General features: G+C 32.3%; 2 protein-coding genes across 3 annotated transcripts; both read left to right on the top strand.

Annotated features, from left to right (window-relative positions):
* The first annotated feature begins 549 nt into the window (after positions 1-549).
* LOC110690458 (ubiquitin thioesterase otubain-like) lies at positions 550-5,587 on the top strand. Its single transcript, XM_021867296.1, has 8 exons — positions 550-866; positions 1,106-1,171; positions 1,278-1,361; positions 1,468-1,590; positions 1,819-1,871; positions 1,975-2,024; positions 2,103-2,203; positions 4,862-5,587. Exons 1-8 carry the CDS (start codon positions 705-707, stop codon positions 5,114-5,116), a joined length of 894 nt encoding a protein of 297 aa, XP_021722988.1. The 5' UTR covers positions 550-704; the 3' UTR covers positions 5,117-5,587.
* Positions 5,588-11,199: 5,612 nt separating this feature from the next.
* On the top strand, positions 11,200-15,292 carry LOC110690457 (ethylene-responsive transcription factor ERF113-like). 2 transcript variants are annotated; one of them, XM_021867294.1, is made up of 2 exons: positions 11,200-11,929; positions 14,365-15,292. In XM_021867294.1, the coding sequence occupies exons 1-2, from the start codon at positions 11,773-11,775 to the stop codon at positions 15,096-15,098; spliced, it is 891 nt and encodes a 296-aa protein (XP_021722986.1). In that variant the 5' UTR covers positions 11,200-11,772; the 3' UTR covers positions 15,099-15,292. The 2 variants fall into 2 exon arrangements, with proteins under 2 accessions (XP_021722986.1, XP_021722987.1); XM_021867295.1 differs by having other exon boundaries at positions 11,202-11,929; positions 14,368-15,292.
* Positions 15,293-16,076: the final 784 nt, after the last annotated feature.

Below are 16,076 nucleotides of genomic sequence, written 5' to 3'. Positions count from 1 at the left end.
GAAAAGTCAAAACCACGGGTGTACCAATGGGAATTTCCCAAAAAATTACTCCCTATGCTGCAATATAATTTCATTTCTCTCTATATATCTTTCACATTAAATATCTATACATCTTTTACATTAAATATCATCGGAGTAACAATTTGAGACACTCCTTAATAATTAATTAGCATTAATAATTTGATACGATCTAGCTCATTAGCAACCTTGTTACCATTCGGTTTTTATAAAAAACCACATAATATCTTGTAAAGAGGTAAATGTTGCATTTTGATTACGTGTAATAAATACGTTTTACAAAAGATCATATTATATTAATACGGAGTAATAGATAACCTATGTAATTCAATACGGTATTTTGATATTGGCACTTTTCTAAAATATTTTATACAAACTCCGTGTATCGTGCCGTTAACTAACGCAAAGTTAATCTTTTCTCTTCATTTGATAATTAAATAAAAATACAATTATCAAATTGAGAACAAAATGCTTATGATTGATACCGTAAATCCGGTATATATAACAATCTCTCGTACTTTATTTTTGGCTAATGAAAGCTAAAAGCCTAATGGGCTGTAGACACATGTACTGGTATCAACGATAAAATTCGTTGCAACATAAAATTGATACAAATAATACTGTAGTAGGCTAGTATCAGTGGACGATTGTAAGAAATCAAGGAGAAGAGCTTGAAATCGAAATCTATGGCGAAACAACAGGAAGAAAGCAACTCCAATCCTGCTGCTGCTGCTGCTGCTTCTGCTTCTGCTTCTGATTGGGAGAATTTCAGGGATGACGATATCATGCTTCAACATTCTGCTATTCGCGCTGAACAAGCCGACAAAATCCATTTTCTGGGAGATAAGGTTTTTCATTTCTTAATTTCTTTGTTTTCAAAACCCTAAGATTCGATTGATTACAAGTTTGCAATAATTCTTAATCCCAATTTTTATGTTTACGACAAAATTAGGTCATTAATTGTTCGAATCTTGAATGATCATTGTTATAGTTGGCCCTCTTTTGATTGAACTTGTAACCTAAATTGTAGATTATTCTGTATTTGATTGAATCAGTTTTTGTGATTGGATGCATTTGTTTTATGTAGGAACCTCTTTCTGCTTTAGCTGCTGAATATCAATCAGGAAGTTCTATTCTGCTTGAAAAGATCAAGGTTTAAATTCGCTTTCTTTTTTGATATTTTGTGTTTAATTTTGAGTGCATGATAATTATATATGAAAAATGATGATTATAAATGATTCTCATTATCTGCTGAGCAGATTCTTGATGAAAAATACTCTGCAATTAGGCGAACTCGAGGAGATGGGAATTGCTTTTTCAGAAGTTTCATGTTCTCATACTTGGTAGGAGCCTACATTTTCTGTGGATATGTAATTAGTAGTGTATTCTGTTCTATTCTTTTTGTTACCGATTTCAGTTTCTTGGCTTCTTATTTTGTTGTGATTTTAGGAGCATATTTTAGAAACTCAAGACAAGGCTGAGGTAGATCGCGTCAAGGCTAATGTTGAAGAGTGCCGGAAGACACTCCAGAGTCTTGGCTATGCAGACTTTACGTTTGAAGATTTTTTTGGGGTGAATGCACTTTCTCATTTCTGTATACAATCAAAGGAATTTCATTATATACCTTACATGCTGCGGTTGATTTTAGTCCCATGATCTTACTTTCGTGTCCAACCACTATACCGTTTGCCTCAATTAATTATAAATAAATTTTTTGTGTCTTTTATTCTATGTTGCAAGTGTTACAATTTACTTTTTTGCTCTAATTTATAAATTTTTTTTTGTGGCGGATGTCTACAGCTATTTCTTGAGCAGCTGGAAAACGTTATTCAAGGGACTGAAGCTTCAATAAGGTCCTCTTTGTTGGCTTCTTATGTCCTCTTGTTGATATGTTTGATGTCCCCTCACATAAACTTATGCTAGCATGATCTCATTTTGTTTCTTTTGTTTTATCAGTCATGACGAGCTTGTTGAGAGGAGTCGGGATCAATCAATATCTGATTATGGTGGGTTATATTACATGTTGAGCATCTATTATTGACTTTCCTTTCTTGCTTTGTTTGTTGACAATATGTGTTGGTTAGTTGTAATGTTCTTTAGATTCATAACATCTGGGGAGATACGAAAGCGTGCGGAGTTCTTTGAACCCTTCATACTGGGATTGACTAATGCAACTGTGGATCAGGTTTGTCTTTGGCTTTAAATTGGAAGTTAGACACTTACTTTTAGTTTATTTTATTTTATTTTTGGGTAAAAATTATTTTAAGTTGCAACAGCAAATTTCTTTGTTGGCAGAATTTCTGTCAGATATGTTTAATTGGGGATCCTTTATGAGTTGTAAGAAGATAGTGTAGTGAAGAAATAAAATATAGTAAAGAAGAGAGTAAGTTGACTTAGGGCCTTAACCAGCCAAACCATCTTAACAAAATCATCTTCTTTGAAGCTATGATACACATATTTAACTTTTTGCTAATAATCAGTGATAATTCTGAATTTTCTACTCTACTATTTTTGTCATTTTTTTTAGGATATCCACAGAAAATCTCCGTATTACTTGGTATGGAAAAAATCTTACGCTCAATCTATGTCATGTGGTCCCCTCTACTTCCTTTCTTTTTCTCACATCCTCACTTCACCCTACTAAGCTTGTTAATATGCAGGACTATGCCTAACATGGAGGTTATTTGTGGATAGTGTATTATTATTCATAAATTATAATTCTTTAGTTTAACTTGATTAATATGGTTTGCTTGTTCATGCCTCAATATGAACTATAGGTGAAGGTTGATTTTCTAGTGTGCTAAGCTCATTGTCACCCCTGACCCCTGTTTGACCTTAGAAAGTACTGGTGTCTTTGGGAGCTAGATAGCCAAGACGGTGGATTTAGGTCCTTATTGTTATTGTATTTGTCGGATAGTAAGGGAAGTAGAGTTAGTTGAATTACTTAGAAATGATTAGCTAGGAATCTAGAGTAGTCATTTTCCTCACATAAGACGGATAAGGCTTCCTAATGCAAGGGAGAACAAATCAACCCATTTTTCTGGGAGTGGGATCTGTGACAGGTTGACAGGTCCTCAAAAATAACCCTTTTGTTGTTAACCTGTATCAAGTTGTATATATCCAGCCTTAGGATGTATTAAGAAGGTATTTATGGGAAGTGCATCTGGATTTTGGTCTTTAATTTGTGTTTTGGAGTTCATCCCTAAGGTGTGGTTTTGTTAGTAAAGTGCGAGTTGCTGAGCATCTTCTAACATTGCTTTTGGTTGGTTGATGATGTTACTTTATGGATGGATAACTACAGTGAGGTGGATACTAGGGGATATATGGATATAGAAATAAACTTCTTGTGTATGATTTTGAACCTCAGGGGCATACGTGAAATGTGAACATATATTTAAGTGAAGAATTAAATGAACTTACGATTTAGAAAAATTAATTATTTTGAGATACGGACATGAGATCTACAAGATGTTATTACTTGGAAAAGTGTAGATTTTGAAGCTTATTGATCAATAACGATTTTCTCGTTGTATTCTCTATAATTATGCTTTGGTTAATCCTTATTAACTCTATGAAGGAAAAGGAAAGTAAAAACTTCATGTGGTGTTCAAAAATTTTATATGCTCCCCTTGCCATCTCCTAGATGCAAAAGTTTGAATTTCCAAATAGCTTACCAATGAGCGTTCCCCATTGTGGTATTGGAATTCCCTTTACGTGGGGTCTGATTTGGGTTTGATAGGAACATATGCATAATCTCTATATGTGGGTAACAATTATCCATCCCTATTCGGTAGCGTCTATGTGGTGTAGAAGCACACCCAAATTAATTGCCCCTTATTTACTAGCATGTAGGTAGTGGAAAGAGGGGTCTTTCCTATGAAAAATGTGCTTGCAAGTAATTACCAATAATATGTTCCTCTGCTTTTCAATAGATGCAAAATTTTGTCTTTTTGTTGTTTATACTGAGTAACTATAGACATTCACCATGCAATTGATACGTACAATTATTAGAACCATGTTGATTGATTGTAGCAGCGGTTTCTTTGTATTTTGTAGGCTGTTTCATCCATTTCGATCTGCTTTGTTAATGTCCCATATGCATCAAGTTCAACCATGATAGTACCTAAACCTATTCTCCACATCCCCCCTCCCCTTCCCATTTGATGTTGCCTTTTGGACAGTGGCATACCTTGTTGACAACTTCCCCTGTCTTTGGACATTTACACTAATAATGAAACAGTTATATACCTGAATAAGAGATATTTGGACATTTACACTAATAATGAAGCAGTTACAAAGTAAAAATTGGAATTCTCATTCTATTTATAATGATTTGACTGGGTAGCATCTTTATTCTTATCCTCAATTGTTGCCCCTTGTTGATTCATAATGAAATGCCTTGGTATTGTCTTGGATTTAATAAATTGTTCCCTGGTTGTGTAAAAGAATGACATGTTGGTTTGGTTTAGATCAGTTTTTTTTTATTTATTTTTTTATTATTTTTTTTTTTGTTTTTCGTATGGTTTAATTTTATGGATGGTAGTAATATTGCCTTTTCTTTTCTATATTCTGCCATGGTTTGGGAAGCCTGAGAATTATAAATTCAACTTTATAATTTTAAATTTTGCTGCATTGTTTGCTACATTCTAAACATATTAGCTGTTGTCCTTTTCATTCACTATCCTACTTGTATCAATAAATAATTGCAAGTTTGTGCTAACAAAAGTAATTATGTAAGAAACTAGTTGTCATTTTGGTAGGTAGATTTCTGTATGTAACATCTGAAAATATTTTATGGACTCTTAACTTGCTTAGTATTTTATAAATTGTTTGTTATGTGTAGTTTTGCAAATCATCGGTGGAGCCTATGGGTGAAGAAAGTGATCATGTTCACATCATTGCTCTATCAGATGCATTAGGTGTGCCAATTCGCGTTGTATACCTGGACCGTAGCTCATGTGATACTGGTGGTGTTAGTGTAAATCACCATGATTTCGTGCCTTCTGCCTTGTCAAGTGGTGGCAGCGGCTTGGAGATCAATCCTTACATAACCTTGCTTTATCGTCCAGGTCATTATGACATTCTTTACCCAAAGTAATGTAGTAATGCATTTCTGTAAATGCTGGTGGTGAAAAGGGTGTATTTTCTGAGACAAGGGGTTAGGTTCAGTACAGTAGGTGGAGCTTTGGATAACCATTTTTCTCACCAAAAGTGTATTTGTCTAAAAAGAGCCTCAATGTTGCATGTGGGAAGTATTGGGATCGTCCAAACAACTTATTTTGGTCATTTGCTCACTTAAAAAACTGTACCATCATGGGATAGCTTGTCCTTGTTATATGGGATGGTGTTGCATTGCCCAGGGAAGGTGTATTTTGTATATTTTCATTTTCGAATCCAAATGGCAATAGCTTTGAATATAAAGTTTATTGCTTTCTTTAGTTACATTGTAGAAGTAATGGCTGGAGATTGCTTCCTGTGAGCCCCCTTATCTTCTTGTATACATGCTGTCACTATATACCAGGTGACGATTAGACACTTTGTTAAGGAAAGGGATTTGTGGGTCTGGTAATTGCTGATAGTTTATATAGAGGCTTGTGGTACATATTTGTTTAGTGCTAGTAATATTGGTGGTTGGGGTGAACTTATTTCCTGGCTAGGAAGTAGGAAGGACGCTTTCTGATCACATTTGAAAAGACTGCTGCTATGAATGGGGTTTGATTCGAGTGTTGGTAGTTATTGCTGTGATGCCCTCTATTAAACTTTGCCTGGTTTATGATAGATAAATGCTTGTTCATTGCAGGGCTGTTTTCTGAATTTTGAAGACAAATAGGGGTGTTTTGAGAATTTGATGACTAGTATGGGCTATATTTGGATTTATTGGGGTTTGTGATGATTAAGATGAACAAAATCGATTCATCATTGCTGTTTTAAACTTGGAGTGATAAAATATGGAATTGTAGTGTTTACAAGTTAAAGTTTGGGAGGAGTCTCATTAAGTAGGGAGATGTGGGTGTAGATAAATCTTGACTGCCCCTTTTGATTGTTTTAAAAAGCTGGTAGATAATGGCATTACCAGCAATATCATGGGATGGGCAAGCTGGGTCTAGTTCATTGTAGGAGAGCGGGGGAGGGAGCCAGGGCAGTGCGGGTGATGAGATGGACCGGTGTCTGGTGGTGGTGGAGTGCGTTGCAAGTGGTTGGTTAGTTCTATGAAGTTAAATAGTGAGTCTTTGGATACCACTCTTAAGATTTCAACCAATTAAATTGTCGTCCTTAATTTTGAAATGTCGGGGGTACATTAGTTCATATGGATAGTGATCTAGGGTAAGGTAGTATTGATCGTACCGTGGAGGGCGTGGACCGTGGTACATTAGTACGTATTGTCGATAGCTAGGGTAAGGTAGTATTGATCGTACCGTTGACCCTTGTAGTCTAGTAGACATGTGAATGGTGAATTTGTGATGGGAATGAAGTGCTAAATGTGAGACTTGTGTTTATACAAGTACAAGTATTAATGTTGCTTTCTTTTATGTCTAATTCGAATGTATCGGGTCATTCTTTCATCAAGGAAAATGACAATTTGATGGATTAATAATAATAATTATGAGGTCTCGATTCTCTTTTTATTTTATCTTATTATTTTATAGTTTTTGTCGTTTATGGCAATTTGACACTCCATGCATGCTTTAGTGATGCAAGTATGTACTAATCTCCCGGCGAAAATTAAGTGGGAGGCCCCATTTTCTAAATGCTAATCATAAGTACGTTTAGGACTTTCATTTTCATCTATCTTATTTTTATAAACCACGGGTGAAACTACTTTAATAATATGAACAACATAAAAAGGTTACACTTTTTATCGTATTTTATTTATAGAATGAGTAGGAAGATATTTAGCTCTTATTACTATCTTTAACAGAAATATATCATCGGCTGTATGATTTATTGAAATAATACGTACTACCTCGTTTCATATTATTTGCAACGATTTGACATAAAGTAGAGAGGAAAAATGTCTAATCGTTGTAAATAATATGAAACAGATGTAGGGCCTGTTCATATTTACTTATTTTCAGTTCAGTTCAGTTCAGCTTCAATCAGTTCAGTTCAGCTTAGCTCCAATCAGTTCAGCTCAGCTCCAATCAGTTCAGTTCAGTTCAGCTCTTAATTTCCCTCTCTCATAAAATATTCATTTCAGCTTAGTTCAGTTCAGTTCAGTTCCAATCAGTTCAGTTCAGTTCAGTTAAGCTCCAATCAGTTCAGTTCAGTTCAGTTCAGCTCAGTTCAGTAAATATGAACAGGCCCGTAGTAGTAAAATAAGTTAGGAGTATGGACCACGAGGAGAAAAAAATAATTTTAGTGTAATTATAATAACTAAAAGAAAATTAGATATAATTAGAAATAGAATGTTTGCAAAAATGAAAAAGTGAAACTTAAAAAAATAGAGTTTTAAGAAAATTGTGATATTTAGAGTGTTTTATTTACTCAGATTTTTATTATTTGAATTTTCATGAAAAAATGGACAATTTAAGTATGTAACTAATGTAGGAATTGGGAATAGAGAATGGTGATTTAATATTGGAATAATGCATAGGAAAATTTAGTAAGTGAAAAGTTATTTAAAAAATTGTATGGAAGAGAAAAGTGTGGACACATTTCTCAAATAGCTAGATAAAGTAAAATTAATCGAATTCTATTTTAAAATATATCAAAAGATTTCAAATGAGAAAAACATTTGAATATTCATAATCGAAAAAAGAAAAGAACAAAATGTAGCTAAGGTTGTTAAAATTTTCGACTTGAATTTGACTAACCATAGCTTATTAACTCTATAAATATAAGTTTATGAAATAAATAAGGCCATTACTTTAGTTTGTAACTTGCATATTTTATTTTTTAACTAGTGTCTCGACTCTTGAGCATTAGAGTTACTTTTTGTAATTTTGAGTCTAGTATAGTGAGAAAGACTAATAACCTCGTAAGCATAATACCAAATGTAATTGCATGATATTTGAAAAAAAATTTTGAGGATGAAAAATTAGCATGAAAATCTTATCTATATGTTAATATGCATGAAAATCTTCTCTATATGTTATGATTGATTGATGGTTAAGTTCTCATTTTTATTCCAAATGTGTTTAATGAACTAAATTTTTTTTTTGAAAAAAAAAATCCCTTTAAGAATTCTACTTTTTGATAATTTAACAAACTAGACATTTTATCTAATACATTTCTCTAACTTAGTTTAAGGCACAGTTTTGATGATAGAATATGCATTTAAAGGTTTTTTTTTTTTTTTTCCTTCTTCTGTATAGTAAAGTTAATTAATTGATAAAAAGGCATATGTACGACATTACATAGAATATTTAAATCTAACAAATGTATAGCACGTTGAATCAAATAAAACTTAATTTCAATAAAACTACGTATGATTGTTTCATATTGAATATTTTATCAAATAAAACTTTGCATGGTCACTCATTACACTTAAACAATGTAATTTTATTGTAATTTTAGAGAAAGATTTTTAAAACATTAGAATTTCTAAAAGTAGTATTGTAGTAAGATTGTACGTGATTTTTTGAATGAATCTGGGTAACACAATGAATCATAGAAGTCGAACAATAAAAAAAAAAATACTTCCTCCATTTTGATAATAAAACTAATAATCACAAGTTCACAGCACTAGACATTACACATAATTTAAAGAAACTTATAAGGTGGGAGCGAAATAGGACTTTTAAAAAATGAAGTATAGTTGGTGGCTAGAGGATGTATTTAATTGTTAGTAAATGAGAGAACTAAAATAATAAAATATTTGTGAGATGGATTGATGGAGTAATGAGAGAGATACAATAAAAATACTACAAAGTATGTAATACTCCCTCCGTTTTTAAATACTTGCTCCATTTCTATTTTTTGCACTATTCATTTGTTCTACTTTGACTAATGTTTGTGATTTATACATAAGAAAAAATATATTCTTGTGGATACTTGTTGGAATCATCTTAATGAATAAATTATTAATTTTCAATTGTCAGAATTTATACTTATTAATAATTAAAGATATTAGTGATAAAAAATTAGCATCGGCATACGTGTCTAACAGAAATGGAGCAAGTATTTAAAAACGGAGGGAGTAATAAGTTGTTACTATGCCCTGTTCAGTTCATCACCTTATAAAAATAATATTCTATATAAATAAGTTTAGTTCAGTAAAAATCAGTAACTCTAAAGCAAAAATATAATACTGGAGTAGAGAACCGGTTTAAATAATTTTAGTTCAGCAAAAATAAAATGAAGTGAATTTAGTCTAAATAATAAAGTGTTGATATTATTATGAAATAAAGGGAGTATATAATACAGTAGATGATTTGATAAAATACATCTTAAACAAACTTTGACTAACTTAAACTTTGACTAAGATGTAGTACTCCGTAGCATATGCTTAATAAGAAAATTAAAAAGACCAAAAAGGTGAAGTAGAAGAAGCGGCTCACAGTTTAGGAGTTAGATTATATATATATATATATATATATATATATATATATATATATATATATATATATATATATATATATATATATATAGGAAGAGGATCATGTAAAAACAAGATTAAATCTGAAAACTGAAAACGGTTAATCTAGATCGTTGATTTCTATCTAACGGATGAGATCATATATGCCTTCTACGAAGTACTTCGTACTTCATAATAATTTAATTGGTTCAAATAACATTTCATTCTCTCTCCTCTATTATGCCGTATGTTTCTTTTCTCTCTCCTCCATAATCTCTTGATTTTTTCTCTCTCATCTCACTCATTCTCTCCTTCCAACTCAAAATAAATGTTAAACTCATCAAATTTCAGTGGATTTTGCTTCAATCTTTAATAATTTTGACGTTAGCTTTAAAGGTGAATCTCACAAGTGACTTTTTCATTGATATTTTTTGTTTAATTTTTTTATTTTCTACATTTATGTTTAAAATCAAACTGATTTTTTCAATCTAATTTTCAAAATCGTAGGAGTAATTACAATTTATTTGAGCTTTTTCACGTCTATTTGAGTTTCATATCAGTGCAATTTTGATAAAATTGAACTTAATTTCTTGGTATTATTTGTTTTGGGTCGATAATATGATTTTCTAATTTACACCTATATATAATGTTTTTGGATAAGCTAGGTTGATATTCGTTTGATTATTATGTTTAATATGATTTATAATTTTTCTATTTATGTATCGAATTTGATTTCTAGGTTTTGCAATTAGAATTTTGATATTCTTTTACGGTTGATGGTCTTTGCTTAGGTGGCTACTCGTGGTGTGGTTCGGGAGTTTCTACTACTCGGATCGGTGTTTGGTAAGCGGTGCAGTAGTCGAGATTTGGTGCGGTGGCGAGCTGATGGTTGCAGGGTGGTCCGATGGTAACTGGTTGTGCGGTTGGAGGTACAGTTACTTGAGTGATAGGCTTACATGTAGTAACTTTGTCCTTGATTGGGCTCTGTTCTTAGGGACAGTGTGGGGTATGTTCTTTGCTGCGGGGTAGCTCAGGGTCCTGAGAAGTGGGATACGAAGGTAGCAGAGGCCAATGAAATTTTATGGGGTCTGAAGTTAGCGCTGGACGAAGGCATTGATAAGTTAGTGGTTGAAACTGGAAAGTGATTGCTTGGGTTTAATTCAAGATATGCGTGCTCAACCCAGTGGCTTAAGTTCATTTCATTTAATTGTTGATGATATTTTAGAGTTCTAGTTTTAGTAGTATGGTCAAAATTGAAACAGTTACCCAATTTTTGTATATAGCGACCTCTATGTAAATGCTGTCAAATTGATATAGTTACCCTATTTTTGTATATAGTGACTTCTATTAATAGGATCAAAATTGATATAGTTACCCTATTTTTGTATATAGTGACAAATGTTGTAAAAATTGATATAGTTACCGTATTTTTGTATATAGTTACGTTATTTTTATATATAGTGACTCTATGTTATTTTATTTTTTTTAAACTGTTAGATCTTGTTAGTAATAATGGATGGTTGAGATTTTCTGTTTTTAGTTTTCACCATAAGCCCTGTTTTTAGCGGAACCTCCCCGTATATATATATATATATATATATATATATATATATATATATATATATATATATATATATATATTAATGAGAAAACCCTTGAATTGTCACATAATACTATAAGAGGCAAAAAAAAAAGGTGGTGAAAGAGTAAACCCTATTTTTTTTTTTTTTTTCTTTCATATCATATTAGATATCTAATAAAGATGTTGAATGAACCTAAAATCAAGTGTATGTTGAGCATAGAGATAGAAGCCGCAACTGGACCACTAGTAGCACGCAGCTAGGCTACCTTGTTTAGAAGATATAAGCCCCACATACAACCCAATTGTTGCTTACAACTTGCATGTGATTATCAATTCAGATCAAGTTGCATCTCCTACTCACAGTACTTAGCTTGCTAGTTCTGTATCATGTATTTCATCAGATCCTTAGTTTGTTAGCTATCGGATCGTTAATAATATCATCGGAGAAGGAACGTAATACGTACGACGACGATTCGAGCTAGCTTAGCTACTAGCTAGAGAGGCTGTTACAGTGGATCCAGAAAGCGGGCATAATGGGAAAAGGCCACTTCCCCAACAAACATCATCTCAACAACGGATACAAGAAGATGAAGCTTCTGGTAAAAGACTATCAACATCCTCGACTCATCATCAAGCTGATGTAGCTTCTCATGTCATGGATTGGAGAGATCAGAATGACATGAAGGCTATGGTTTCAGCCCTTGCTCAAGTCATGGCCTCCGCCTCCGATTCCGATCATCTTCCTTCCTCCGCCGTACCACCTCATGACGCTTCACTACACCACCCCTCTCAAGATCAACCAACTACAACTGGTACGTCTATTTATATTACTCTTTCTTCATGTTTGTACTAATTAGCATCATCTACTATATTTGCTATTAGATCCCAACTGGTTTTCCATTTTTTGTTTTTTAAAAACTAATTAGTAAGTTTTACTTAGTTGTAATTAGATTTGTGCACTAGCTTAGCTAATATAATTGCTCTACTTAAGGAATTAGATTCTATCTAATATATATAATTAGAATGTGTGGTTGAGATCTCAATTTATTGTCCCTAATCAGCTTAGCGAATATGGATACCATAAAGTTAAGATTCAAACCATTACTGTATCCAACACTCAACTTATTATTCTATTCGTCCTTTTAGGTTCCTTCATTATCTTTTCTTTATACGAAAGAATTGATCTTTATTGTTCTTTCAACTTATACCTTTTTCTTTTATGAGAACTTTTTCCTCGTTTTGCCCTCTAGTACCTCAAGCACAAAAAACCGCACTTGCCGCTATTTTTTTTCAACTTTGCACACCAATTGCTCTAATCTCATTCATTATATATGTTCCCATCATTTAATTTGCCTTAGTATGTATGTGTCTAAAATAAAGTTACAAAATTGGTTAGAAAAAAATGGAGGAAGAAAAAGATAAGGTAAATAAGCTATTAAAAAAGATGAAAAGATCAAAATTGATAAGAAAATAATAAGTAAAAAAAAAAAAAGTGAAAGAACTATTTAAGTTCACACTTGGCTGGTTTGGCGTGAAGCCGTGAATGATTTCTTTGGAGTTTCCCTGCCTTGTAAGTAGTACATGCGTAAGGGATTCTCTTTCTTAGCTTTTCCCTTTTTTTTTCTTTTTTTTTTTTTTTGTTTTTCCTTAATTATTTTCTAAAAAAATAATTAAATTACCGACGTTAATATATTTATAAATATATATATTAAGAATATAATTTTGTTGTTTGTCTGCCTAACTGACAGATTATTTAACTAAGACAGCATGATTACTTACTATTATTATTTCATACTTTGGTTTTGTTTGAACAAGTCTACATCAAATATCACCACATTCTTCTAATTTTAATCGTTGTTTTCGACTTCGTCACTATATTGGACCATATACTACTATATCAATTGAAATTTCTAGAAGTCCACGTGTATCAATTTGGAAACTTTAATTTTTTTTTTTTTTCAATTTGTTTGGCTCAAGAAAGCTCTACTTCAAAAGGTTAGGTACAAGTTTGATCAACCAGATGGTTAGTAGATGCCTTGTAAACAGTATGTGCTTCCTTTGTTATTAAGGATTTATACTCATTTCTTTATAAAATTTAATTATTTGTAGTATTCCATAGGCTCGGTTTTCCTCACTTTAATTCTATTTGTTTTAAATTTGATAAGTTTTAATTAGTAAGATGAAATAAGGGGCAATAAGTTTAGATAACCGTTCAAAAAAAAAAAAAAAAGTTTAGATAAAATAATATAAAAGCTAATAAGTTTTAATAAGATAAGTTCGAGATTAAAAAAATAGTGAAATTCAGGTGAAGATATCAAGTTCCATGCATCTTAAATTCTTAATGATGTATTGATGTACATGTATGTCTAAAGTAGTAACTCATTTTTTTTTAATTTCTTTTCTTTTTGAAAAGTAAGATACATGAAGGAAATTAGGTACATCTTCTCGCAAGACCGTGATCTAATCTACAAAGAAGTAAAAAATAAGAAAATTTACTATCGAGAAATGGATATGACCTAAAGCAGTAACTCACTCGCACAATAGAATATTAACTTTAGTTCATTTGCCTATTAGTAAAACCCTTTGCATATATAAAAGTAATGCACTTAGTTAAAAATTGAGAGAATATTGTAATACAGAGTAACATTTATTGTTAAAATAGAAACTCTTAGGGCCTGTTCTCATACACTGAACTCAGCTGAACTGAATTAAACTGAGCTCAAAGCTGAGCTAAACTGAACTGAACTAAAGTGAATTAAAATGAATATTTTATAAGAGAAGGAAATTAAGAGCTGAGCTGAACTAAACTGAATTGAAAATAAACGTACGAGAAAATGCACTTAGTTTGATCATATGCTGGTAATAGTAGTATTTAACATTTTCTCTACATGTTGCAAATATATGCATGCATCTAAACGTAAATAGGAGCTCCAATCAATATGTAAATTCATCATTGTCAGCTGTCATCCCCACATATTCCTTAATTGGCCTAAGCATATAAGGGCATTTTCCACGCACCTACCTCATAATGTAGGTTTTCGTACTTTTTATTTTCTGTCAATTCCATTTTATTTCATGTCATATGATTTGACTCAAATTATAATAATATCCTTCAATTGGTACATATATATATATATACATATATATATATATATATATATATATATATGCACTCTCTAAACCTCATTGTTTCATGCATGTAACGTAGTTTAATTTAACAAAATAACTGACGATCATGCTTAAAAAGTAGGTGAGGGAAGTGGTAAAAAAAGACATTACAGAGGAGTAAGACAAAGGCCATGGGGAAAATGGGCAGCAGAGATAAGAGACCCAAAGAAAGCAGCAAGAGTTTGGCTAGGAACATTCGAGACTGCCGAGGCAGCTGCCATCGCATACGACGAAGCAGCCTTGAAGTTCAAAGGCACCAAAGCCAAGCTCAACTTCCCTGAAAGAGTTATTTATGGTCATCCTCATTACTACATGGCTAACAACCAGAATCAAACCTCATCGACTACTACTATTACTGCTACTACTACTACTACTGCTACTGCTACTACTACTGCTACAACTTCTTCTCACGGTCAAGTTCCTAGCGAAATGTCATCTTCGATTTTGTCACATCAGCATCACCAAGATACTACTAGTAATAATACCAATATATACCCACATCTTGTGCAATACGCACAACTTCTTTCTAGTAACGACGTAAACTTCCCCTATTTCATGACACACCTCTATCCACAAACTAGTGCCAATACTAATATTACTAGTAGCAATAACTATTATTATTCTACATCATCGGCGTCTCACTCTTCACCTTTATCTTCTACCATGGCTTCATCAGTGAATCAGGCCGTGCCACCACCTCGATATGAAGAGTGGGATTTCGAGAGTTTTTCTACCACCAGCAGCAGCAACAGCTCCTCTCAATATTGTAGTAGCTCCTCTAATTATAATAAGAGGCCTGGTCCTGATAAATGATGGTGTTTATGCATCTAGATATGAGTTGCCCTAATTTCTGTTTGTGTTATTTTTTCTGGATTATATTATTGCTGAACCTACACTACACCTCCAACATTATTTTATAGTGTGCCACCATTTTTTTTTTGTTCAATCCAAATAATGAATTGATCATCTGCATGCTAGCTCTAAACTAACCATGCATCCCTTATTAAGCCTAACTCTTTCCCAAATATATCTTGCACTATTACGTTAATTCTTGTACAATTTTAGTCGTACGTCAAAATGGACAATATAACAGGTTCTTTCTCATAAAATGGACAATATAAAAGGTTCTTCTTTCTCACAAAATTTTCTATTATTAATTGTGAATTTGTTAAATTTTGTATTCTTTTAAATATGATTTACGACTCATATACTTGTATACCTTTTGAACAGTACAATTGAGTACATGCTATGAGGGCTATAGGTGATGTACATTGAAAATATCGTGTAAATAATACAGAGTAATATCTATAACTACTCCGTATAAATTTTTTTTTGATGTAATATATGTATTTTATTTCACGTTTGCCATGCGTTAAAGGTGTCACCTTCTGAAATAACACATGCGTTAAAGGTGTCACCTTTTGAAATAACACATGCATGTAATTATATTGATAAAAGATGAGAGAGTTAAACAATTTATAAGGCTAAGAGGTGGGTAACGTACTCCTATTACTCATATTGGGATGGAGCCTCATTGGACTTGTAAAGTGGACTCCCTCTCTCGTACCGAGTATAAAAGCTAAACTGTTGTGTTAACTCAGTATGTAATCATTTAATTATAAACCTAACCATTTGTCTTTTGCATTATTTATATACTAATTTTAACTTAATTTTTACTTCTATATAGTATTGTGTAGTATGTTGTTAATATACTCTACATATTTTCATAAAATCAAAACCGTAAACATTGATGATTTAATGCTACACAATTCAAATATTAATGGCTAAAAA

Source organism: Chenopodium quinoa, unplaced genomic scaffold (assembly GCF_001683475.1).
Source record: "Chenopodium quinoa cultivar QQ74 unplaced genomic scaffold, ASM168347v1, whole genome shotgun sequence".
Taxonomy (NCBI): domain Eukaryota; kingdom Viridiplantae; phylum Streptophyta; class Magnoliopsida; order Caryophyllales; family Amaranthaceae; genus Chenopodium; species Chenopodium quinoa.
This window is presented reverse-complemented; position numbering and strand designations above follow the sequence as displayed.

What these genes read in the sequence shown, in the direction of transcription:
- LOC110690458 (XM_021867296.1), top strand. Translation starts at nt 705, where the DNA reads ATGGCGAAACAACAGGAAGAAAGCAACTCCAATCCTGCTGCTGCTGCT. An exon ending in TCAATCAATATCTGATTATG is followed by an intron (nt 2,025 to 2,102) that starts GTGGGTTATATT and finishes TGTGTTGGTTAG; the next exon opens with TTGTAATGTTCTTTAGATTC. An exon ending in CTAATGCAACTGTGGATCAG is followed by an intron (nt 2,204 to 4,861) that starts GTTTGTCTTTGG and finishes TGTTATGTGTAG; the next exon opens with TTTTGCAAATCATCGGTGGA.
- LOC110690457 (XM_021867294.1), top strand. Translation starts at nt 11,773, where the DNA reads ATGGATTGGAGAGATCAGAATGACATGAAGGCTATGGTTTCAGCCCTT. An exon ending in AGATCAACCAACTACAACTG is followed by an intron (nt 11,930 to 14,364) that starts GTACGTCTATTT and finishes ATGCTTAAAAAG; the next exon opens with TAGGTGAGGGAAGTGGTAAA.